Genomic DNA, 23,506 nt, shown 5'->3' with positions numbered 1-23,506 from the left:
CCTCCCGCCGCAGAACGAAAGGGAAAACAAAAATTTGGGAACCATGCCCGTCTGTAACTTTTTCTGCCGGGCGGTCAATGTGATTGGAGGATCTGGGAGCCTTATCAGTGGCAGCTGGTCGACAGCTGTGGGGGGATGGGTACGTACCGATGCTGTATACTACACTACAAAAACAGCCCTGACCATCTCAACTATCAAGTGAGTACCTGCCGCTGTCTTCGGGAGCAACTCGTTCAACACCACATTTCCCAAAGAAATTCAATACACGTTTACGTTATAGCGCCAGATGACCTTTTCCTTACTACAGTAGGACTTTATTTATACTTGTGAGGGGCATATGATCTACTATCGTCAACGCAGATGTATCAGCCCGTATTATATGATAATAATACACAGGAGTCATCTACCCCGTCGATATCCAAAATGAACGCCAGACACCTTGCCAATGGTATAATGTTAACCCTCAAACCTTCGCCTCCAAAACATCAGTTGCCCACAGCGTAACTTTCTTCACATGGACCGCCACATTATCACTCGTGTTACCGTGTGGAGAAGCTCGCCGACTCTCCAAGGAAGTCCTGGTCATGCCCCTGGTCCTGCTGGTAAGTCTCCTTCTGCTTCTGCTTCTTCTTCATTTCAGCGCGGATTCGTTCTTTCTGCGCCTTCAAATGCGCCATTTCAACATCATCCAGCAAGAATTTTTGCTCATCGATATCCCTTCCACGTCCGGACGCGGATGCTTGCGGGTAGAGAGGGTCTCGTTGATATCCGTCACCTGGCAATTCGTGCTCAACAATATCCCACGTAGCATGATAGTAGCCATCTTTGGTTGGTGGCAGCTCAGCATGCGCCCTTGGCTCCTCCAGCTTACGGATCGCGCCGTTTTCCATTGCAGCGTACTCCTCTGTCGATGCGTATGGTGGTAAAGGACCGTTGTTACTGGCGCTCGGGAGATCAATATCCTCCCATGGATGCCTCCTTTCGATCAGAGATGCGGGTTCGCCTTGTAATTCAACTCCTCTAGGTGGTCTCTCAATCATGGACTCGTCGGGAGGCACTGTAGGTGAAGTCACAGCTGGTGTGGGCGTTACTCGATTGGGTCCATATGAGATGATTAATGGGGGTTGTGCTCGTTGGGTTTGTGAGGTTGTTGGGTTTGGTCGTGGGAGCGTAGTGGGAACTGAAGGAAGAGGAAGATGTGGCGTTGGAGTTGGAGCTTCGGTTGGGGGAGGGATGGTGTACTGTTCGTAATTGTGGTAATCGGGGTAATAGCCACCGTGAGGTGCTGCGGAGGCCGCAGATAACTGGGGCATTGAAGGCATAGGGGGTACTCCAAGCCGGCTGTCAAGGGAAATCGAGTCGGCAGCAGCGCGTTCATTAAGTTCTCCCCTGGAGCTTGCCCGCGGTGTTAGCGTGGGAGTGACAGGGTTCGGCCCATATGACGTAGGAATTGGCTGGACAGTCTTTGCGCGGGCGGCTTCGAGTTCTCGTCCGGTGATGCTCAAATTTTCCGACACTCCAAGCCCGCCTCCGAGTCCTGCTCTCTCCGTACTTCTCTTCCACGCAGCTCCTGTCGCAGCATCGTGACCCCAAGGTCCTTGATTGTATGACCATGAAGGCGAATGTGACATCACAGGAGAATGGCCGTATATGTCGCTGGAATTGTTTGACCGTACGTCATCATAGCCTGTTGATCCAGGATATCCGTCAAAGACTGGCTGAACTGTATCGTATAGATGACCATCCGACGATGTTTTCGACGACGAAAATCCCCCAAACATCTTTTTCTCGGGACCCTTCCTTCCCTGTCTATACTCGTTCGCGACGATGGCGTTGGCCAGCTCAGCCTGCTGCTGTTTCTTCCGGCGTCTAAAGTATAAGAAGGCGGCCATGGCACCCACACTGAAGCAAGCAAGTGCGATTCCAACGCCCAGGGCGATTCTAGCACCGAGGACAAAGTGGTCGTCGGGATGTGGCGGAGGGCCTGGGATTGCGGTAGAGGAAACGTCAATTGCGATGACGGTCGCGCTGGGGCCGATGGTGGCCGGAAGACGATGGTCGGGATCGCGGTCCTTGGTCAAGATGAAGAACTTGGAACTTTCGACTCTGCAATCGCCCGAACCGGCTTGAAGTTCGAGCCAGCAGGGATATGTCGAAGAAAAATTCAATGGAAAGGGCGTGGTTCCATTACCTGGGGTCGCATGATCAACCGCGAATTCTGTGATAGGGAAAGGTCAGTCTGTCAGCAACGCACATCCCGTCCGCTACGATCGCAATGACGCCATGAGTCTCTTTCTCATTGAGGTAACTTTGTTAGAGGGGAGAGCGATTCGAGCTGAAAGTTTGAGAAATGATCTGTGACCCAAAGGGCTGGGTACCTTGAAAGGCACCGGGGGTCTTGCAAGGCTTAGTGCAGCGGGAGCCGAGAGTGCTGTCGGGAGATTGTAAGATGGGGAAGATGGGGGGAAGGGGGAGGGGGGCTTGCATGTGGGCGGGAGCGGTGACATTGTTGAAGCGAGGGGAAACACTGAACTGAACACTCACTCTTTTCCTTGTCGGTTGAAGTGCCACACCAACAGGAAAGACTCGGCTTGTCAAAGGTTGAAGTATAGGTGACGTTGATGGTGTCGAGAGAGAAGACTCGCAGGTTCTCCGTGGGGAATACAAAGTCGGCTCCACATTGTGCAGTTGCGGTGCCCGCAGACAGAAATGAGGGAATGATGAGCAGCGCGAGCAACACCCAGACTGGAAATCCCAGAGATTGCCTCGATCTCGATGGCGTCGTTGTTTTCAGCGTCCTTGCACTCCAGTTCCAGGTCACCGGTGTCTGTCGAAATGATGCCGCCGTCGTCATCACCGTGGCCAAGCGAACAAAGCGAATCTCTCGTGCTACGAACTCATTGATGTTTGCTGATGGGATCGCGGATCGTTGGATGTTGAGGGGTGAAGTAGTAACGGTAAAAACGCATGAACAGAAGGCCGAGAGCGAGTGACTAAAGGTTGTATGAACGAATGACGGGATCGACAAACTGGACTGATGGATGAAAGTAGAGTTGAAGTTCAGTTGGTTAAGGTGAGATTGACAGAGCCAGGCAAAGGAACTGAAGTGGGCTAAATGACAGGGGATTTCCTAGCGCAGATTGGCGCCAAAGACGGGAGGCAGGAGCGATCAGCAAAGATACAGAGTCGGCCCTGTCGGCGTACCACGACAGAGGGTTAAAGACTATGTCTACCTGTAGGTATCTCTTGAGACACTGGACGGGAAGTGATGGATGACTTCAAACTTCCACTTCAGTCCTGCCCCCAAGACCCAAAAACAACTCTCCTTGGCTCTTTCACTGCACACAGCTCAGATGCATGAAGCCAAGCACCCTGCCACACTTTGATGGACTTGTTGGCTCCTAAATTGGACTTTGGTTCGACAAACTCGAGAATCATCAATGCATGCGCCCCTGAAACCATTCAGCTCACAGCCTCAATCATCATCGTGGTCTGCAAGACAATTCTGACAGTGTGACAACTAAACCATGAGCAGGTCAATCAATTCCTTTCTAACACCCTTCTGTTTTCAGCCTCTTCTTTCTTGATTCAACCTCCTCCTTGTCTCCAAGTATCGTCTCTGAGTATTTGAGGATATATATAACCATCCGGTCCAGGCTCTAAACCCCACCAGGCTTTAGTACAAGATCGGTCATATTTCTCGATGGCCTGGCGAACCCAGGTTGATTGGTTAACGCCTCGCTAATGACTGAACCAGCGCTCGAAAGAAGATTACAGTGACGTTACAAAGGGAGGTTGCGCAAAGAATCCCATTCAGACAAGACTAGCCATGGGGCACATTACCGTATCCTTACAATTCCATTGTATTTGGTCGGCATTGTGGTTCTCTCCAGGCTTCCGGAGCAATCAGATTCAACACATATACCACCAGCGCAGTATCGTCGAGAGGTCCTATCGACTTACAACGAACGGGGTAGTAAACGTTGGACAGCGGACCTAGCGTCTTCTCCGCCTCTATAGAGGTCGTTGATTGGAAGCCTTGATGGCTGCAGGTTAAATCCTTCATTTCTTAGTGTCTTGCTTGGGGGCTAAAAAAGAGTCAAGACCTCAATGAGAAACGTGAAACAGGAAACAAGTGATTCTCTTTCGGTCCCGTGTCCGGCACAGAGGGTGCGATCAACATGCCGGAAGACTCCAAGCCTGTCCGGGAACCCAACTTCCCCAAATATCCATGATTCCAAGACGACGTTCAAGTCCTCCTTGAGAGATTCTGATGAACAAAAAGATACAGATGACGGGGCAACAGTATGTATGCACGTCAGATCTCCGCTCCGGCAGTTGTTGTGTAGGTTTCTGCCGCGCTTATGTGCTCCTCTTCAAGTGACTACAGCATATCCAGATGGCGTAGGTACTCAGCCCTACAGCCGTTGAGGCAACACCTGCATCATCATCATCTGGCTCCCTCTCATCTGCCCAACCGACACCACACGTATTTCGTCGGACAAGTGCCCAAACCATGTTTTCTTTTCTGCACCTTTGCTCAGGGATTTGGAGATCAGACAGCTTTCCGGGAGAGACTTCGTTATCCGAACGCGTGCAAACTATCGCTACACTACACTAATTTTAGCGGCGGGTTTGGGCATCCGAATGACAGCGGTCCACGCGATGGACAGGCATGCCAGGGTGAAAACCTCCGCTGATGAACAAGTCTTTTTCTTTTTTCAGTTAGGTTGTTCATCTACCAAAAGCCATCGTTTTCATTTCGGACTAAATACCAGGATATCTGCGTGCCTCGGATCTTGGACATCTCTTCGCTGAAGGGGCAACTCCTCTTCTCACGGCTCAGTCACCATAGCTCCAGACCTCAAGATTTCGGACTTGATACAAAGTGTCTGTATCACTGTCAGCAAATGGACCGGCTGAGACGATCAGGTTCTTCCAACACCAAAACGAAGAGACCTATAGTTGACTTACCCACTTCAGGACCAGGCGAACCCGACGACCCTTCCATCTGGAGATTGATAATCCTGCAATATTACCCTTCCAGTCAGCAACCGACAACGCGAAAATCCTGACCTCGACAACGAAGAGAAAAAAAAAAGGATAAAACTCACAAATAAAGTGGCTGCCCAACATACCCCTTCCCCCACTGCGTTACCACTAGCTGCCCATCCATCCAAAACCTCACCTCCACATCCTTTCCACCATTCCTTCCATCCCTCCTAATCTCACACACAACCCTATGCCACTCCTTCTCACTCCCATTCGGGCCATAAACCACATCCCGCGTCATGACCTGACTACTGGTATTAAACGTGTTAAAGCTAATCTTGCCGCTCCCCTTCCATTCCGCCATATCAATCTCGGGCGGCCACCCGTTGACAGCCGTCAACCAAAACGCAGGCCAGGTCCCCTTCGCAACGGGGGCGCGGAACTCGGCTGAGAAATCGTAGCCTGACACTGCACCAGCACCAGAAGAGGAAGAAGAAGTGATGGTGAAGTGCTGCTTGGCGTGGATGGCGCCGGATAGGTACTTGATGGGGATCTGTTTGCCGCCGTGGGTAGCGGGTTTTTGGCCGGTGACGCGGTGGGCGGTTAGAGTGAGGGTGCTTGAGGTGCCGTCAGCAGAGGGGGATATGGAGACTTGGGAAGGGGACATGCGCGCGGCGCCATTGTGGTCGGTTCCCCAGGGGTAGTTGAGGGACCAGTAGGTGTTGAAGGTGGTGGTGGAGTTGAAGGATGTGGAGGGGATTAAAAGGGTCTTGGATGAGGCGAGGGCAGATGGGAAGAGGCAGAGGATGGTGATGGTTTGGAGGAGAAGGGTGAGGGGGTGTTGGAAGGACCTCCTCATGTTGGCGGGTTTCTTGGCGAGACTCGGTGTTCCTGAAGGGTTGAGCGAGTTGGTAAGGACTCATCCAGTTCGGCTGAATTCCGTTGCGATTACTCTCTCTTTTTTAACTTGACAACCAGGACTTCCTCCGACACTCACAATGCTGTTGAGGGTGGTACTATAGAAACCCATCGATTATAGGATGGAACATTACACGGATGATTTATACCTATATTCCACCATTCATATACATTACCGTGATCAGCGTTGCAGCTATGTTGGCCTCAGACTAAACATACAACCACGCGAGGGTATGCGTCGGATACACACAAATAAAAGGGGAATATTTGGGAGAAAGCGTACTGTACAGATGATAGTTAATGAACTGTGTATACCTTCTTGTCACATGTATTCAAACCCCTTTCTTGCTTTAACAACGAACCCTAACCCTGATGATTGAGGCCGCTCACCTACCTACCCCGAACTTCCAGGGGCACCTCTCCCGCTCGAGCCCTGGCGTACTGGGCCACTCCCCTGTAAATTCCCCGCGGTGGCGCTGAACTATAAGCAGTGCAGTGACTCCATCGGGCAGGCAAAAAAAAGTTGCCCAGATTCGCGACGTCAACTTTCACTTTTAAACACCAAAAAAAGTTCCCGCGACGCCGATTGACTCCTCCACGCGCCGGGTGACACAACTTGTTTTATACATTTCCCACTCGACGAGACCCTCTCGACATGCCCAGGTCAGAGGAAATGACTGTATAAAAAATACTTACTCGTCCATGCATTACAAGAAGCTAGCAGTCGCTGCCGCATCAAAGAGGATAAGAACCGTGCTGCCGACTCGAATCTTTACCACCACATCCTCGCTCCTATCGCTTAGACGTTGTCTTTCCACAAGAGATTTTACAGGATCTCCAGAATCGTCGGTAGATCCCTCGGTGTTCACTAGCTCAAGAATACGTCGGGTGCCAGACTCTGTCTCGAATCCTAGAACCACTCCGTCCCGGAATCTTCGCCCAGCGAAGCCCACTACTCGCCTCGCCGTCAAGCCTCCTAGCAAAGATCGGCCTTCCAAGTCCAAGATCCCAGACTCGGTCTCGAAGACAGTCGCTAGAGAACTCCTTCGCAACAGATACCTCTTCTCCGAATACAGTCTCTTCTCGCCGCAACGAGCCTTTCAAAAGTGGAAGAATCACGGCCTTTTGAAGCACACCAAGATCCCCGAGGACTTCTTTAGCGGCCGCATCCCTATCAAGCTCTACCCGTATCAGGTTGACGGACCTCGTTTTATCCTTGCTTCTCCTGCTCCAGAACAGAAGGAAGCTCTTCCACCGCCTGCAAAACCCGAGTTCGGCGCCATGCGCAGCCACGTCCAGATCGTCGCCGCCCCGACGGCCGACACCCCAGGCGCATGCCTCCTCGTCCACTATGACAATCGCCGTTACGTTTTCGGCCACCTCTCCGAAGGCACGCAGCGCCTCTTCACCGAAAACAAAATTCCTGCCGCAAAGCTATCGCATATCTTCCTGTCGGGCAAGACGGACTGGGCAACAACGGGCGGCCTACTGGGCATGATTTTGACCGTTGCCGATGTTATCATAAGCGCAAAGACTGCAGTTGAGGAAGAGAACAAGCTGCGTCGTCAAAAGAACAAGCCAGAAATCACCCATGGCGGTCCTCAGCGTATCGAGATTCACGGCTCCAAGAACCTTGAGCACATGCTGGCTGCTGCCAGACGATTCGTGTTCCGCAAGGGCTTCCCACTCGATGCTCATGAGCTCCGCGCCGATCCCAGGGCCGCAAACCCCGAGAACAGCAAGCCTGACTACGAGGATGAAAACCTCAAGGTCTGGAAGATCCCTCTTGTTGCCACAGGCATGGAGAGCCGGTCGCGTAGCAGCAGTACCGGCTCGCAGAACCCGCGGAAGCGGAAGCTGAACTCTTCGGAGGAGCCCGAGGTCATGGACACTCTGGTAGAGGGAGAGGACGGAGAGGTTGTGGAAGATTTGCCGGCAGGAGTGGAGGATGACGAGAAGACCCACCTTCTCATGCAGACGATTATCAAGCACATGTTCGACTCAGACTGGAAGGCCGACACTCTTGTAGAACAGCCTCTACACAAGGTCAAGCTGCCGGCCAAGATCTTTGTCCGCGACGATGAAGGCAAGATCACAGTTTACAAGGGCCCATTGCCGGGGAGGGACGCGAACGTTCCTGATATCAGGGTACTTGTGAGGGAGCCTTGGCCTGGTGCGCTTGTCCACCGGTTGCCACCCACGGACCCTTGCTTCGATTCCACATGCTACATCGTCAAGAATCATGCTCGTCGAGGCAAGTTCCAGCCTGCGAACGCTCTCAAATACGGGTTACCCAAGTGGACATTCAGCAAGCTCGCAAAGGGCGAGAGCGTGGCGGCAGAGGATGGAACCGTTGTTACCCCCGACATGGTTCTGGACCCTCCTATTCCCGGCCACGGTTTTGCTCTAGTTGATGTCCGCTACGAGTATCTCCTCGATAGCCTCCTCAAGAGGCCCGAGTGGGAGAACAAGGAGATCATGGAGCATATCGATGCCTTCTACTGGATCCTTAGCCCAGAGGTCAAGGATGATTCCCGCCTGAAGGATTTCATGGCGAAGCACAGCTCCCTCAAACACGTTGTTCTCGGTGAGGGAATGAACCCCAACACCATCTCATTCGGGGGCGCGTCTGGGAAGGCTATCATGATGCATCGGATGGATCCCGACCGCTTCTCCATTCCCAACCACAACAACGAGGAAGAAGCCTTACCAGCGGGCTTGGCATCTGTTGCTCAGCTAGGCAAGCCCGGCGAAAGACTACTCCTTTCTCCTTCGGTCGAATTTCAGCGCCAGTTCGCCAACGCTGTCATGGACACCATCAAGCCGATCAAGGAGCTCACTTCCACCCACGCCAAAGCCTTCAACCTGGCGCTCGAAGCGCAAACGAAGGTATCCGACCCTGCTTTCGCCGCCCGCGTCGCCGAGTCCGAGCAAGACATTCCAAACCGGGACGCCGAAATCGTCACTCTCGGCACCGGGTCCGCCCTTCCCTCCAAGTACCGCAACGTCTCAGCCACGCTCATCCGCGTCCCCGGCTACGGCAGCTATCTGTTCGACTGCGGCGAGAACACCCTCGGCCAGCTCCGGCGCGTGTACGGCTACGCCGAAACCGACGCCATCCTCCGCGATCTGCGCGCCATCTACATCTCTCACTTGCACGCCGACCACCACCTCGGTGTTCCCTCTGTTCTCGCCCGCCGCGCCGCCGCCAACGCCGCTCTCCCCGCCGACGAGGCCCCCAAACCGCTCACCATCATCTCGACAACCAAGTACATAGGCTTCCTGCACGAGTACAAAGACGTCGAGCCCCTCGACTGGGCCAACATCAAGTTTCTCACCCTCATCGGGACAGGCCGCAAACCCACCGATGACCCGTCCGGTCCTCCCTCGGCCGACTTGGGACCAGGAAACAACCATTTCAACATGCTCCCGGGCACCCTCTGCGCTTTACAACCCGCCAGCTTCCGCACCGCGGCAACCCTAGAAGCTCAAACCGGCATCGCCTCCATTGACGCCTGTTTCGTCGACCACTGTCTCGGCGCCACCGCCGCCGTGTTCACCTGGCCGTCCGGTCTCAAAATCTCCTTTTCCGGTGACTGTCGGCCGTCGGACTGTTTCGCGCAGATCGGCAAAGGGTCGCACTTGTTGATTCACGAGTGCACGTTCGATGATGAGCTGATTGGCGAAGCAAAAGCCAAGAAACACTCGACTGCGAGCGAGGCGTTGGATGTAGGTCGCAAAATGGGGGCGAGGAGGGTCTTGTTGACGCATTTTAGCCAGCGGTATCCGAAGATGCAGGCGCCTGTTTTGGACGAGTTGGAGGGCCAGGAGCAGAGTGTTAGTGGTGAGAAAAAGGATCGGACGGTGGTTTTGTATGCGTTTGATTACATGAAGATCAAGTTGGGCGAGTTTAAGATGGCGGAGAGGTTCTTGCCGGCGCTGAGGGAGTTGTATGGCGAGTTGGAGAATGAGGAGGAGGATGGTGGTGAGGCAAAGGAGTGATCTGTATGTGACATGTGATGTCGAGGTTGGTCATGTTTTCTTTGGCATGGTTGGGCATGTTACAGGTATATAGAAGGCTGCATGGTTATAGATGGAGTGATGAAGATGTACGACGATAATATACCCCGGGTTTCTGGATACAGAGATATGGTACCTTTAACATGTATATGAAGGATTAGATGTCAAACGAAATAATCCATCTATCTTAGATGAATATGAGATTGTTAACGTTAGGTTCAAGCTATCACATAATGTGGCAACTGATAATTTATGAGGTTCTGAACTCTTACACTTCGTAAGCAAATAAAACATCCAGAATATCTACCCAAAAGTCCCTTCATTACATCCATGTCCGCACATAGGAGACAAAAAAAAAAGAAAAACAAAAGAAAAGAGAAACAGAAGAAAAGAGAAACAGATGAAAGATCCTCACCGCTGGCGCCGATCATTCTCCTTGTCCCTCTTAGACCCAGAACTAGACATATCCCTTCCCCATTTCCTTTATTCTTCTTTTATTCTTTCCCAACCACTTCCGCGTTTCTTTCTTGCCAGGTGCAGATGGTCTTTGATACTCAGAAGTTTCAGAGCAATTCGGGTTGGCTCCTCATCATCCTTGTCTCGTTCTCTTCTGTGGCTATGATGCCCTCTGCGAGAAGATGTAGATGAGGAAGAGCTGCCGCCGTGACGATAACGCTCGCGGTCAACAAGCTCGCGGTCACGATCACGATCACGATTATGATCACCACCATTGGCGGCCCAGTCCCTAGTATCTGTAACCGAGGGCAAATGCTGTGCAGAAGATGGAGTTTGTGAGTTGTGAGCCTGACTCATCAGACTCTCTCCCTCATGTCTGTACCTCTCACGCTCCTCCCGATATCGCTCCCTCTCGCTCTGAGTCTGAGTTTCCCTTTCTTCTCTTTGAAATTTACTTGGACCTCCGAAATTCAAGGCTTCAGGTACAGCACTCAGATGACTCCATGTCGTGACGGATATGATTTCGTTGTCATCGTCGTCATCGTCGTTGCTGAAGTTAGTTAGTCTCTGATCAGTGCCAGTGCCAGTGCCGATAGTGGTGAAACTATTGCAAGTAAGCGTGGTAGCGTCATCAAATTCGCTGTCCGAGTTCGAGTAGGAATCCCATTCTTCCGAGGGGTAATCACGGGTTCGGACGAGAGCGGTGCTTGTGCCTGGGACTGTGACTGTGCCTTGGACGGCGATTGGGGCGGCAGTGATCTCGTAGCTGTGGGAACCAAAGTTAATGTAATGACGAAATAATCGGCTGGGTGTGGGTGCGGGTGAGACTTGGCTGTTGGTTAGGTTGTAGAAGGAGAGGGGGACGGTGTGTTTGGAGGAGTAGGATTCTCGGATTCTGGTTCGGGATAAAGACGAAGAAGGCTTCTTCTCCTCGTCAAGAGGGTCTTCACCCTTACAGAAACACTCCCACTCCTTCTTCACGGCCTTTTCCTCTTTCATCATCCTTATAGTTGGACTCGGCGTCAAATTCATGTCATGAGGATGGTACGGATCGGTCCCGAGATCCGTATACAACCACTTGTCGCGCCCTTGAGGTGCGCCTTTCCACCTCAAATATTTCCGAATGGTAAACAGCGTCAAGGCCAGCTTCTTCGCCTTTTCCTTGACCACCTTTGCCCTTTCCTCACCCAGGTTCTCGATCCACGCGTCAACCAGTGGATACAACTTCGGCAATCCCCCATCCTCTTCCGCCACATCTTTTTCGTTCTTGCACGGCGCTCTCGAAATCATGTTCGCCAACAGCGCCGCCAACACCTCCTCCCCGCTGCCCGCCACAACTGACAAGTTGCAAGCAACGCAATATTCCCTGGTATTCCCTTCCCCGGAAAGCTTGCGCTTGGAGGGTATCACATCCCCGTACTTTTCAAACTTCCCCTTCTTTTCCGAGTCCGGGAACCACAAAGCCCCAATACCCGACATGCGCTCCACAAAGTCCCTGGCTTCCCTGATCGCCTGTACCTTGTTCACTCCGAACTTCTTGAACGGATTCTCATCATCATCCTCTTTCTCTTCCCTCTCCCTTCGGATCCGCTCCCGCTCCCGTTCCCAATCCGTCCCCTCCTTCCCCTTCAACTTTTCATAATCCTCCTCCACCAAAAACGCCCTAACCCGATCCACCCTCTGACTGACCTCCATCTGCAACCAAAACCAACACCAGCCCAACAGATAATGATTCAGCTGATTATGCCCCCCCAGCTCACAATACGGCCGCTCGTTATCCATCTTCCTCATAATCCACGGCGGGATATCTCTAGAAAACATGATCATAAAGTCCTCGTGGATCGTGCCCAGGCTCTCCATCGTCAAGAACGGGTGCTCGAAGACCGGGTGCCGACGGGGGTTTCTGTCGTCATCCAAAAACCAGGCTTGGGCGCGGAGCCAGTCCGACGGGGGGCAGACAGTGGAAGAGATGGGCGGGGGGTATTGCAGGAGGTCGGCGAGGACGAGGAGGGGGGTCCCCCCGAGGCGGAGGAGGAGGTTAGGCAGGGGTCGGTTGGAGTCATAACGGATTAGGTGGGGGTATCTTGAGGGGTCGTATAAGTATTGAAGGTGGGATGCGACGAGAAGGTTCTTGTCTTTGTCGAGGAATACAGTGAAGTTAAGGGGGTTAGAGCGACAGGTTTCGCCTCGGAGGCAGTTGGGCGGATCGGGGTCGGGGGAATGGTCGTAGTCTGTTTGACGTCGGTCTCTGTCGCTTTCTCTGTCATCCCCATGATCACTTGTCGATTTCGATCGAGAAGAGTGAGAGGTCCATGCCGAGGAAGAATCCTTGCGGTCGGAGACCTCGAGACGGGGCATCTTGGTGATGTTGGGTTAAAGTCTTTCCAGCTTCCAGAAGTGGATGGTCAATGGGTTATTGAAAGTGAATAGCTGACGATGAAGTTCAACACTTGCTTGAGAAGACTGGAGTGTCTCAACATGCTCCGTAGAAAGAAGGGCTTCCCGAGTATTTATCATGGCATGATCGAGTTGATTCTCGACAGTGCTGGGATACGGTCAGTCTCTCATTGTCAAATTCATTAAAGTTGTTCGTATATCAGCCGTCCTGCGGCAGAATTTTCTTTGAGACCCTTCTTACCCGTAGACATGATGACGGTGGTGAACGGAACAAAGAAACTTATTATCCTACTTGACAACGCATTGTCAGCTTCGCCCGCCTATCATTCTGTAATGCCAGAGAGAAAGTCTCCCTAGACCTGCAACGGGCGGAAGTCGAAGGTACTCAGGGAGTGCAGGGTCAATATTTTCATTGTAGTCTGTTAACCGAACAGCGTATCTCTTCGATGACATTAACTAGACAACGGGAAGCAGCGCCTTGGAGAAACGGGGAACTGTGTGTCTGCCAATATTGATTTGGACAAACAAAGATGTACCTCGATTTGATGTTGCCATTGTTCAACAGTCCAGGAACTGTAAGGTAAATGGAATCCAAGTTGGATATGCAAGAGCTAGAAGTCCAGGGAACTCACCAGGCTCTGTGGACTGGTTTGTAAGTCAGGAGGGTAGGGAAACCATGGACACTCAACCAAACCTACACCAAGCGATCACGAAAAGACACTCACTTACCCGTCAATCAGCCCACCACGCTTTCGTCTAATCTCGCCAACCGAGTAAATCTTTTTTATTCCAACATCTATCCTGATACCTCAGACCTAAAACTCGGTTTCTCGAGGACCACTCCAACAGCATTTAGTTGGAATATCGAGTAATCAGCCGCCGCCATATCAGCAACATATCAGCAAGTCCATGCTGGACGCCTCTCCCAGCAACCTAAACCCAGCCGCAGAAATTACGAATCTTCCATCCGGTTCACGGCACATAGATTTTATAGGATCGTGAGATCAAATGCGGTCGAGGTCGAGGTTTGCCAACCCAGCCAATGTCGGTCCGTAGCCCAGAAGCGCTGAATCACGTCAATACCATCTTATTTCCTGCATTTCAGGTAGGTCGCTACTTTCACTTCTCATTTCTTCCTATCCTATTCCCAAGCTATTCGTATAGCAATGTCGGGATCAGCTGCGTTTTTACACAAAAATCACAAAAAGTTGGACAACAACTCGTCTATATATCAAGGACGATCAGCTCTCAATGATGGCGTTTTGTTTGATACTGCACGAATGGACTTGAACCATGTCCTTCCTTCGTGCTTCTTTCCTTCCGTTCCATCCTTACCAGATGGAATGCATACCCCCTTTTTTCACTTTCCAGTTGCGTAGAAGGGTGGAATTGCCAGGGCGGTCTTTGTCGAGTCGTGGATCTTCGACTGGATCAACTCTTTATGGTTAAATTTAATGTTTTCTCCCCCATGGAGAATGCATCAAACCCCAAGACCTCATCCCCACGCTTGTCCGATACACCGGCACGCTTTCTCCCCGTAGCTTTTCCAATCGTCGTGCACTTTTTCGCTTTGCCTGTCGTGTCCAAGTTCTACAGATATCCTTCCCCACGAACCCAACGGTAAAGGAACTCACTTCACTGATATGTTAAAGAACCGGTCATGTTCCTCCTTATCCCCATCCTTTTATAATAAACTCCAGCGTGTGCCTGACTTCCATCTCATACCTTTTGAACCAAACTTGGTGTGTTCAAAACAAGACAAAATCGTTCCCGCCTGCAAAATGGTTTGCCGGTAATTTGGTAGAACGGTGTATAACCGTCGGCTCACGAGGACGTGCGCGGTTAGTCTCGACCGGAGTACAACCCAATCTTACCACAATCTGCCTCACTCACGTCAGACACCTAGCCTTCGAGGAACACCAGGTGGGAGATGGCCCTTGACCACTAACGGAAGTATAACTGGGAATCGAAACACAAAGAAATCCGGACGGAAAAGCTAGGTCCATAAGCCAACGAGTCAAAACCCTCAACCATCCATTCATCTATCCTCCTTCCGGAATCCGCTCATCAGTGTCATGATAATGAAAAAGATCTAATCCATATAAGGCTGCAAATGACTGTGACTGTGCCTCGTCCATAAGCAGCGGATTGGTGGTAGTGAGAGTGGTGAATTTTTTTTAAAAATAATTCTGGAGGACAGCACCGTCTTGGTAGCCCAACAACAACTTTGGAATGGTGCCATCCACGACAAAATGGGACAACGCTTGGTGCAATTTGCAGTTTCGCTTCATGCTTGAAGAGAGGGCCAGAAGCCAGCGGGGTGGCAGGTCATCGACTTGACGCATTCGTTCCAAGATGAACATAATGACCCAGTTGCAATATTTCTAGTCTTGCTCCGCCACTCGCAATACTCCCTGGCGAGGTCTTCCGAGGTCGGGACGTCTGCGCAGCATGGCTTTGCTGTTGAGCCGGCCGCGTTAGGGGAGATCGAGCCAGGGGCACGACTTAACCCACTCTCCTCGCGCTTAGAATTTAGGTGACACTGTACATGTCTCTTGGACCCAGTGTCACTTCTTGGGAGGCTGGAATCGGGAGAAATGCATCGGCCACCGCTCTGCTCCGTATCGCCATCAACCTCTCATTCCCAAAGTATTTCCTCTCGAGCGCCGTCTCAGGCTTGGAATTCCTGAAATTCCCGCAAGAACTCACGCTTGCCCCTCGTCAATAAGTCGAGGAGGACTCCAGCGTCATGCTGCGTGCATGGCCGGTAGCATAGTTCTTCGCGCTTCCACCTCCCGGCGTTGTCTTTCTGCTTCCTTTTCGAGCCTGATTCGGGTGGCTTCGGTACCGTCGTCTGGTGGGAGGTGCTCTCTGAACCATTCGTGCTCAAGGGCTTGCCTGGCGGTAATACGCTTATTGGGGTCATACATAAAGATCTTCTTTAGAAGATCCAGGAACAGAGCAAGAAAGCGACTATTTCTAGCAGGGATAATCTCCTGTGCATTGTGTCAGCGGAGCGTCAAACTTGAAAAAGAATCCAGTAATACTGACATCGAGAGGTTTCATGCCCTTCACGAATCTCTTGGACGCGCGGGTGGTATCGGGAGCAGGGTAGTCCAGTTTTGAGCGCTTGAAGAACCTAAACGAGTTCGATAGCCGCGATTAGCCCGGTGAAACTTCTCAGAAGAATAAGGGGAGGCACATACTTCGCGGCCGGGTTGCCACCATTCCTGGTCATCCTGTTGACTTGCTGGACAAGCGAAGGGTCAATTTTATGGTTGACTACCGCCTCCATCATTGCCAGATGCTCCAGGTTGTCGTGCGTCTGGAACAAAGCGTCACCTGTGTAAAACTCGACCAGGATGCAGCCAATGCTCCATATGTCGCAGGGAAAGGACCACCCCAGGCCAAGTATGATTTCGGGCGCACGATAATGTCGTGTGCTTACGACAGATGAATGATACTCGTCTTGAAAGGTGGCGGACCCAAAATCGATGAGCCTGATCTCTGTGTCTAGAAGAACCTTTCTATGCACGGCTCTGCGATTGGTGAGCGTGGAAGATGATGGAATGGTGCGAGAGTATGTAAACGTCTGATACTCTTGATTGCAGAGCAAGATGTTCTCGGGTTTGAGATCGGTATGAATCAGGTTGAGGTCGTGCAAGACTATCTTCTCGTTAGTACCCTCTCCAGTAAGACAAGGAAGACAAAAAAAATATGCTTACAAGCCACGCTAGTGAACAGCTGACGAGCAAAGGCCAGGATCTGACTGTTGGGAAAGGGCACGAAATTGTTGTCCTTCAGGAAGTCAAACACGCTCTGCCCAAGCAAATCCATGACGATGCAGATGTGGCCACGGAAATCGAAGCAATCCCGGAGATGGATGCAACGGTTCCTGTTCTCCTCGTCGTTCGCCTTCAAAGTTGCCAGTACACGAAGTTCTATCTTACTGGCGTCCCTGTACTTCTGCACAGACCGAATGATCTTGATCGCGACAAGCTTGTTGCGCTTCTTGTCTTTGGCCTGCACGACTTTACCAAAAGTGCCTTGGCCAAGCAATTTGAGTATCTCGTCTGCAACAATCGTTAGTTTGTCGATTACCCTCGGCAGGTGACCACAGTCGCTCGACTTACATCTCTCCGTAAGATCATTTCCGGGAATCACAATCATGTGACCATCATCATCATCAACTCTGGCGTTTTGATTCGGCGAAGTCTGCAAAAGTAAGTCAGAAAATGACTACAAGTCGACGCTCCATGGTTCCAAACTTACGTCCTGGATGACCTTGACATGTACCTCGCCAGCCTTCTTAGGAGGATAAGGAGGTGGTTTGTACACTGCAAAGGTATCGGCATGAGCGGTTTCTCGACGCTTGGCCTCATTGGCCTGTTGTCGGGTGAGTTTCCTCCGCTTTGTGCCTGGTTGGGCGTAGTCATCGTTGTAACTATGCGACGAGAGGGAGCCGAGCGAAGTCGCCGTCGTGGTGTGCTGGGCCGAGTTTGCGCTGTTGCTAGTAGACGCGGGTGAGTTGAGGGAATTGGAAGCAGACGGCAGCGACCGCTGTGTTTGGTTCTGGGCAGGAACATAGTTGTCGTGGTGGACAGGGTCGTAGTGGCCATTCGGCCTGCGCCTCTTGGCTGTTGGCTGAGTTGGCGCTGACGGGTTGGTGACGATGTGGGCATTGGACAGTGTTTGAGAGGCTACACTCCTGGTGGCCGTACCCTCGGGCTCGGGAGTGTCGTCAATCACGATGACTTCCTTAGGCAAGCCGTTTTGATAGAACTCGGCCCAGTTGGTCTCTCCGCGTCTCCTCTTACGAGTTTGCTGTGAGGCGGGCTCGGACCCGTCAGGGTTGGGGGCTGTCGCCATGGCTGTATGATCGGTCCCGGGTTGAAGGGTCAACCGCTGGGGAGGTAGTTGTTGAGGCGGGCACGGGTGAGGGGGTGGTAACGTTCGGGTGATGGGCTTGAGGACGACCGAGGAGGCGATCAGAGGTGGCGGCGCGTTGACTGGTGATTGGTGGTCGACGAGCGAGTACTGGGCCGAAGGAGGGTCTGGAAATGGTTGTCGTGTTCCTGTGGGCGACAGAATGCTGGGGAGATTGGGAGTATTCTGGGAATAAAACGAGGAGGCGTTGGCCTGGACGGGATAAGGCTGATGATGATGCTGGTATGCAAACTGCGAATGGTACCGGTCCGAATAGGCGCGAGGCAGCGTTGCTGTGGCGGTTATGGGCGTCGACATCGTTTTGTGCTTTTAGGGCTGATCGATCGCGATTCCTTCTGCGTGTAGAGAAGGGTTGCCGGCGACCGGGTGGGTTGTGTCTGTACCAGCAGTTGCGGTCGGGGTCCTTGCGCGCGCGACGGGAGACGGACTGACGTGATGGAAGGCGCGGTGGGAGGGGAATGAAGGAGGAAATCGGACAATGGGGTCGAATGGGTCGGGGCAAGGCCCTTTAGATGGGGATGGATTGTGGTGGCCCGGGCCGGGATGTTTTCAGTTTTGGAAGGAAGGGGACTAAGAAGGAGGAGGAGGATGATTCAATGCAGATATACCGGGAGATGGTGGCCAAGCTGAGGGTTCTTCCCGATGGGAGTGGAGGACGGCCTTATTGCTCCCGTCCGCTGTTGAATTGTGCCTGTCGATGTGGGCGCGAGTGGTAGGCGTGGCAGGCGTTGCCTTGTTGAACTGGTGCGGAAGCTAATCAAGTACTGGAAGAAGTGGCAGGCGTGTTGCCTTGGGCAGCTGGAGCGCAAAGGGGAAAAGGCCTGAATATTTTTTGCGTCTGGTTGTCGCAGCCTGCCTGTTCGTGAATCCCTCCTGAGTCTTTGGGCAGACCTCGGGGGAAACTGGAAGGATACTCGTAACAAAATGGTTTGTTTAGTTCGCGATTGCAACCCGTCCGTTGGCGAAGGCACATGCAACTACAAAGACGAGTCTGTGGTGATGCGCTGGTCGTCGTAGCCAGGAGAAGAAGCAAGGGGCGAGTCAAATAAAAAGTCGAGTGTGTTGTTGTGTCACGGGCTGCTGAAAGGCAGCGAGCGGCTAGTATCGATGTACCTACTTGGTGCCCTGCTAGGTTGGAATCGGAAAGCGGAGAGTCGAGTGGCCTGCCGTAAGGTATCGAGGGTTTCAAGCAAGGAGCGCTCCAGGGCAAGTAAGTGTCGCGCAACGTACTAGGTAGAGTAGGTGTAATTTCTACTGACATGGAAGAAGAAACGGAGGAGAGGACGGAAACTGCTTTTTTCCGTTAACCAGGCAGAGTGCCAAGATCTGCCGGATACAGGAGAACAGTGAACGAAGAAGACGAGAATCACGACGGGACGATGTCGTAACTCTGAATTGGCCCCCGATGGAGGAGAGGGCCGGGGGCGTTTTGGGCCCTTTTACCCTTTGGGATTGGTGTTTTGGTCGTGTTTTGTAATGATAAGAAGATTGAGCTATGTTGCAGCTTCATTACATTACAGGCGCTGCTGAATTGCCAGAACGCACGACGACCGGGGTAGGCTGGGCCGTATCACGCTGCTGGTACTGTGCTTTGGTTTTGCTGAGCTGGTGTAGAGGTACTTCCCGCAGGTTTAAAGCCCTTTCGATACAAGGGGGATCAAGGCCCTAGATCGAAACCAAGGGTTGAACTTTTAGATTTCCGTTCTAGCTAAGCTAGTAAGTGACAATGCGTATCAGGAGAAGGTAGGAAATGTGAGGAGGTCGTCGAGGTTCTTGCCGGTTGTTCGGAATCGCGGGCGACAGTGTAGTCCGATGTCTACAGGTAGGTACTCGATGTTGTTAGTGAATTGCGGCGCGGTGCGTGCAGTAACGCGAATATTGTGCGGTTTCGACACCACCTAGACTAGCATGGACGCCACAGCCCTGGGGTGGGGAACGGTCCACGACCGTGATAGGTGTTTCTGGATTATAGTCCGGTTGTTAAACTTCGGCCACTTCTTCTGTCCTCTTCGATTTCTCGTGGTTCTTCCCGGGATGGGGAATGTCGTCCCTCTGCCAGTGGTCTTGCTTCTGGCACCTGTCTTCTTCGTTTTGATTTTCGTTGCCCTCTTTTTCGTCATGGTCGTGAAAAAGCTACAACTCCTGGACGTTTGCGAGTCTGCCACCCATGCATACATCGGGATCCGGTTCGTCTTCGTTATCTTTGTCAGATCTGTCGTTGCCTGTTGGCATAGTGGCCACGTTCGATGCAGTAGTTTGATCATTTCCTTTCGGAAACAAAATCCCATTTGGCCGAACTCGAGGAAGCCAACTCTCTTGCTTTTGTTCTCTGCTGTCTGATATCGCTAACTCCATTTGTTAGTGCTTTGCCAAGGTGGAGATGGAGACATCGGATTAACACACCAGACAAAACATTATAAAATCCTCGAGGACGGAAACTTTCAAAGGAAGTAGTCCATGTGTCATAGACAAGATGAAAGCCATCAAGTACTTGTCCATGTTGGGCTAAAGTCGGGTTCTTGAGAGGTCCATATGGATCTCTTGTAGAAACTGTCACAGCTGTCAATGAAGTTGACAAACGATATGGGTTGGTTTCCTATTCTGCGTGGGAGCTCAAATTTATATATCCTTCGCTATACATTTCTACTCATGTGTCTGTAGAAACTTTTCCTTGTTCTGGCTTGGGATTGCGGTGTCAACGCGCTGGATTTGAATGTGCTAGACTTGGAAGCACTGCGTGCCTCAAGGAACGTCGATGTGTCTCTCTGCAATATCGCAAGAAACTTGCGGAATCTTGGCAACCGTCGAGATACTTTTTGAGCGCTGGGCAGGGCATAACGCGGCGCCCAGTAAGCCAGCATATGTATGTGCCTGTTAAGTTGGTGAAAACTTGGGGAAATTGCCCAACACTCCAGTTTGGGTGCGTTTCAATGTTTAGACACACTGCACAGGTTTGCCCCATGTCGGACGCTCAAAAAGATTATTGAAGGTTGCAAGTTTCGCGAGTTTCTACGGCAGGTTTCGCCCGAAAGAATCAAGTTTATGGCTTTGGAAGTTCGGCTGTTCGTGCAGACTACAGCCTCAAGACCTGTCATGAAACTCACACCCGCAGCAACATGTACTGCAATTGCACGCATGCGCACTGCAATCCCGCCGACCGTTTTTGCCTTGGCTAAGTGCATTTTGGCTATATAGTGTAAATCGATCTTCTTTTTCTTGGTGTTGTTTTGAAAGTTTTCGAACAACTTTCTCGTTCTCTTTTTGTGCATGGAAGTCAGCCTGTCTCAGCCGATTGGAACATCCTTGGTTCTTGGCTGTCGTCCTTAAAACGTCCAATCACATAGCCAGGACGGATGACAGAGCCCTGACCCGTTTACACTGTTAATTTGTTGTCAGGGTGCTTTTCTCTGAATAATTTTTTTATTTAATTTTCTTTTTGTTTAATTTTCTTTTTAATTTTAATTTTAATTTTTATTTTTGAGGAAGAGGAGGAGGAGGAGGAGAGGAGGAGGGGTTGAATGCACGCTGGAACTATAGTAAGCAATGAGAACAGGATCCCCAGGGTCCTTGCCGCCACCAAACAGGGCTTCTCTGGTGCAGGACCAGAATGGGACAAGGAAAGATAGGTATCATTTCCTTCCTGGTCGGTGTCACCGTTCGGCCGGTGTCAGACTATCGCCCAAATACACCTAGTGCACACATGGTATGAAGTAAGGCCCACTGCCACTCATCTGGACAAATCCCAAACGCACAGTGATACCGAAACCGCCTACCAGGCAGGTCCTTCAGCTCCGCAACAGTGGTGGTTTCTGCCATTGCCTCCCTGACTTCATTGTCGTCGAAAATCATGGATCAGCTGCTGATTCAAAATAACAACATAGTTTGAAGAACAATGTCTTTCCGGCTTTCTTGACATTGTGAACATATCGAAAGTCGTTTGATCAGGCCTCGTGTTTTCAAAGCCCAAGCGGAGTTCGTTGCGGACCAAGATGGGGGCTCTGCCTCCCAGCAGGCAGTTTCATTTTCACACACACCACCCATCCGCGAACCATCATTTTCGGATAAATCCTTCCCCTCTCCAGAGGTTGTGAACGGCGCTTGCCCAGGGGCTCGGGTCTCCAGGTGGCGCTGGAAGGAAAAGACCCATTTGGTTGAGGGCCCGGCATTTGGGGACGTTCACAATCACCACTCGACCCCATGTAGTCCCAAGCAGATCGATCTCCACCCATGAGTCCTGTACAACATTCAAAGTCTGGAGATCACGAAATCCCTTTGGGGCTTCAACAAGAGCACAGCCCGCAAAACCGAACTTGACAAGCCTCGATTCGATATAATGAAATTTACGTACTAGTGTAATAGCTTCTCCGCTTTCTTCCATCCACGCTTTCTTCATCGAAGTTGGTGTCTGTCCGAATAGCAACGGGGGGCTGTCGCCATGCCGTGCCGGGGTCTGTAGATCGTTTGGTTGGCCAGGGACACCCGATGTAATAGTGCGTGCACCTGACCTAGACATGGTGGTTGCCGACAGGCGGGCCAGGCCACCACCACCACTCTCAACGGGAAGACAAGCGAGGGGCGAGATGCGTTGTGATGATGGTGATGGTGGTGGTGGTGGTGGTGGTGGTGTTGCACCTGGAATCAACGGCGGGGCAATTAATTGATGGAATATCACCACCTTTTCTGTATGGATTTTTGTCAAAGAGATGATATCAAGACGTTCATTCACAAGCCAACAACAACATTGAGAAACAACCAATGGATGAGCAAGGCCCAGACATATCCAGGGTTGTCGATATTATACGTTACACAAAACGCGATGGTAACTGCCCAGGCCGGATTCTAGCGTGAAGTCGTGAACAAGGGACGTTAAGGTTCCTGCGTTCTGCAATCCCTGCGACGATTCGCGTGGAAGCATGTTGGACTTGGTCTGCTGTTTTGGAGATGCATATATCAAGGCAGTGTGACTTTTTCACTTGGGCAAATCGCTATGTAGGTCACCAGTATCAAAAGAGATCCAGCGATGTGACTTTTGAAATCTGAGTTTGGTGCGTAATAAAGATGTTCACGTTCTGAAAGTGCAATGGCGTCACGGGAGTATTGTACCTGCAAGATGTATGTATCAGCAAAATTACGAAGGGCTAACGCCGGAGCCAATGCTCTTTCCCTGCAAGTGCACACGGCACGTCCCGTGGCTGTAGTTTGCCTGCCAAAAGGTTGACTTTTCGGTCACTTGAACTTGTCGGTACCGTCATGTATCGTTAATGCATGTTCTCCGAGACGGGCATTCAAAGTTCTTGTGCGAAGTGCGTCTGCAGCTCCTCCAATCACTTCCCACACCCTTCCTCCACTTCCCACACTCTTAACAAGCAAAACTCGGGATTAGAACTCGGCTACAAAACAACCTTTCCGTTGCAAGAAGCAATTAAAAGTCCGGAATCAGGTGATACATTGGTCAACAATGATATTCATTTGTCTCCCTTATCTCTATTACTAGCTGTGGTGTTGTTCATTAGTGTGAAAGTTGAACATGTTTTGGAAGAAAAATGTTAGGGGATGGGCACTATATCTCTCTTTTAAGTTCTCTGTACACTAACGTTGCTGGTCGTGATTTCGGAACTTTCACACACCATTGACCTGCTTGTTGGGAATCTAGCCGTTACAACCATTTTGAACTATTCTACCGGCCTCCTGGCTGGTTTGGTCGTGACTTGGTTTCTCAAAGGCTCTATTCATGCGTGCATTTCTTAGATTTTGCGGCGGACTTGGCCATATGGGC

At 51.4% G+C, this 23,506-nt stretch overlaps 8 protein-coding genes across 8 annotated transcripts; 1 reads left to right on the top strand and 7 right to left on the bottom strand.

Moving 5' to 3' along the window:
- Positions 1-297: 297 nt before the first annotated feature.
- NEUTE1DRAFT_81988 (uncharacterized protein) lies at positions 298-2,854 on the bottom strand (the record flags this gene model as incomplete). The annotated part of the gene is made up of 4 exons (XM_009852710.1): positions 298-2,218; positions 2,379-2,431; positions 2,545-2,585; positions 2,642-2,854. The coding sequence occupies 4 exons, from the start codon at positions 2,852-2,854 to the stop codon at positions 540-542; spliced, it is 1,986 nt and encodes a 661-aa protein (XP_009851012.1).
- Positions 2,855-4,696: 1,842 nt separating this feature from the next.
- On the bottom strand, positions 4,697-6,052 carry NEUTE1DRAFT_63306 (uncharacterized protein; the record flags this gene model as incomplete). Its single annotated transcript, XM_009852709.1, has 3 exons — positions 4,697-4,892; positions 4,975-5,027; positions 5,139-6,052. 3 exons carry the CDS (start codon positions 5,849-5,851, stop codon positions 4,843-4,845), a joined length of 816 nt encoding a protein of 271 aa, XP_009851011.1.
- A 493-nt stretch (positions 6,053-6,545) lies between these two features.
- On the top strand, positions 6,546-10,053 carry NEUTE1DRAFT_81984 (uncharacterized protein; the record flags this gene model as incomplete). Its single annotated transcript, XM_009852708.1, has 1 exon — positions 6,546-10,053. The coding sequence occupies one exon, from the start codon at positions 6,613-6,615 to the stop codon at positions 9,910-9,912; it is 3,300 nt and encodes a 1,099-aa protein (XP_009851010.1).
- Positions 10,054-10,413: 360 nt separating this feature from the next.
- On the bottom strand, positions 10,414-12,744 carry NEUTE1DRAFT_110103 (uncharacterized protein; the record flags this gene model as incomplete). Its single annotated transcript, XM_009852707.1, has 1 exon — positions 10,414-12,744. One exon carries the CDS (start codon positions 12,742-12,744, stop codon positions 10,414-10,416), a length of 2,331 nt encoding a protein of 776 aa, XP_009851009.1.
- Positions 12,745-14,704: 1,960 nt separating this feature from the next.
- On the bottom strand, positions 14,705-15,331 carry NEUTE1DRAFT_116997 (uncharacterized protein; the record flags this gene model as incomplete). Its single annotated transcript, XM_009852706.1, has 1 exon — positions 14,705-15,331. One exon carries the CDS (start codon positions 15,144-15,146, stop codon positions 14,961-14,963), a length of 186 nt encoding a protein of 61 aa, XP_009851008.1.
- A 425-nt stretch (positions 15,332-15,756) lies between these two features.
- On the bottom strand, positions 15,757-18,027 carry NEUTE1DRAFT_122264 (uncharacterized protein; the record flags this gene model as incomplete). Its single annotated transcript, XM_009852705.1, has 6 exons — positions 15,757-15,762; positions 15,990-16,022; positions 16,232-16,449; positions 16,509-16,856; positions 16,917-16,998; positions 17,056-18,027. 6 exons carry the CDS (start codon positions 18,025-18,027, stop codon positions 15,757-15,759), a joined length of 1,659 nt encoding a protein of 552 aa, XP_009851007.1.
- Positions 18,028-19,239: 1,212 nt separating this feature from the next.
- On the bottom strand, positions 19,240-20,229 carry NEUTE1DRAFT_42603 (uncharacterized protein; the record flags this gene model as incomplete). Its single annotated transcript, XM_009852016.1, has 2 exons — positions 19,240-19,395; positions 20,134-20,229. The coding sequence occupies 2 exons, from the start codon at positions 20,227-20,229 to the stop codon at positions 19,240-19,242; spliced, it is 252 nt and encodes an 83-aa protein (XP_009850318.1).
- A 1,552-nt stretch (positions 20,230-21,781) lies between these two features.
- NEUTE1DRAFT_110101 (uncharacterized protein) lies at positions 21,782-22,243 on the bottom strand (the record flags this gene model as incomplete). The annotated part of the gene is made up of 2 exons (XM_009852704.1): positions 21,782-21,964; positions 22,079-22,243. The coding sequence occupies 2 exons, from the start codon at positions 22,241-22,243 to the stop codon at positions 21,782-21,784; spliced, it is 348 nt and encodes a 115-aa protein (XP_009851006.1).
- Positions 22,244-23,506: the final 1,263 nt, after the last annotated feature.

This window comes from Neurospora tetrasperma (assembly GCF_000213175.1).
Source record: "Neurospora tetrasperma FGSC 2508 unplaced genomic scaffold NEUTE1scaffold_3, whole genome shotgun sequence".
NCBI lineage: Eukaryota > Fungi > Ascomycota > Sordariomycetes > Sordariales > Sordariaceae > Neurospora > Neurospora tetrasperma.
Note: the sequence above shows the minus strand (reverse complement) of the source record. Positions and strands in the feature narration are given on the sequence as shown.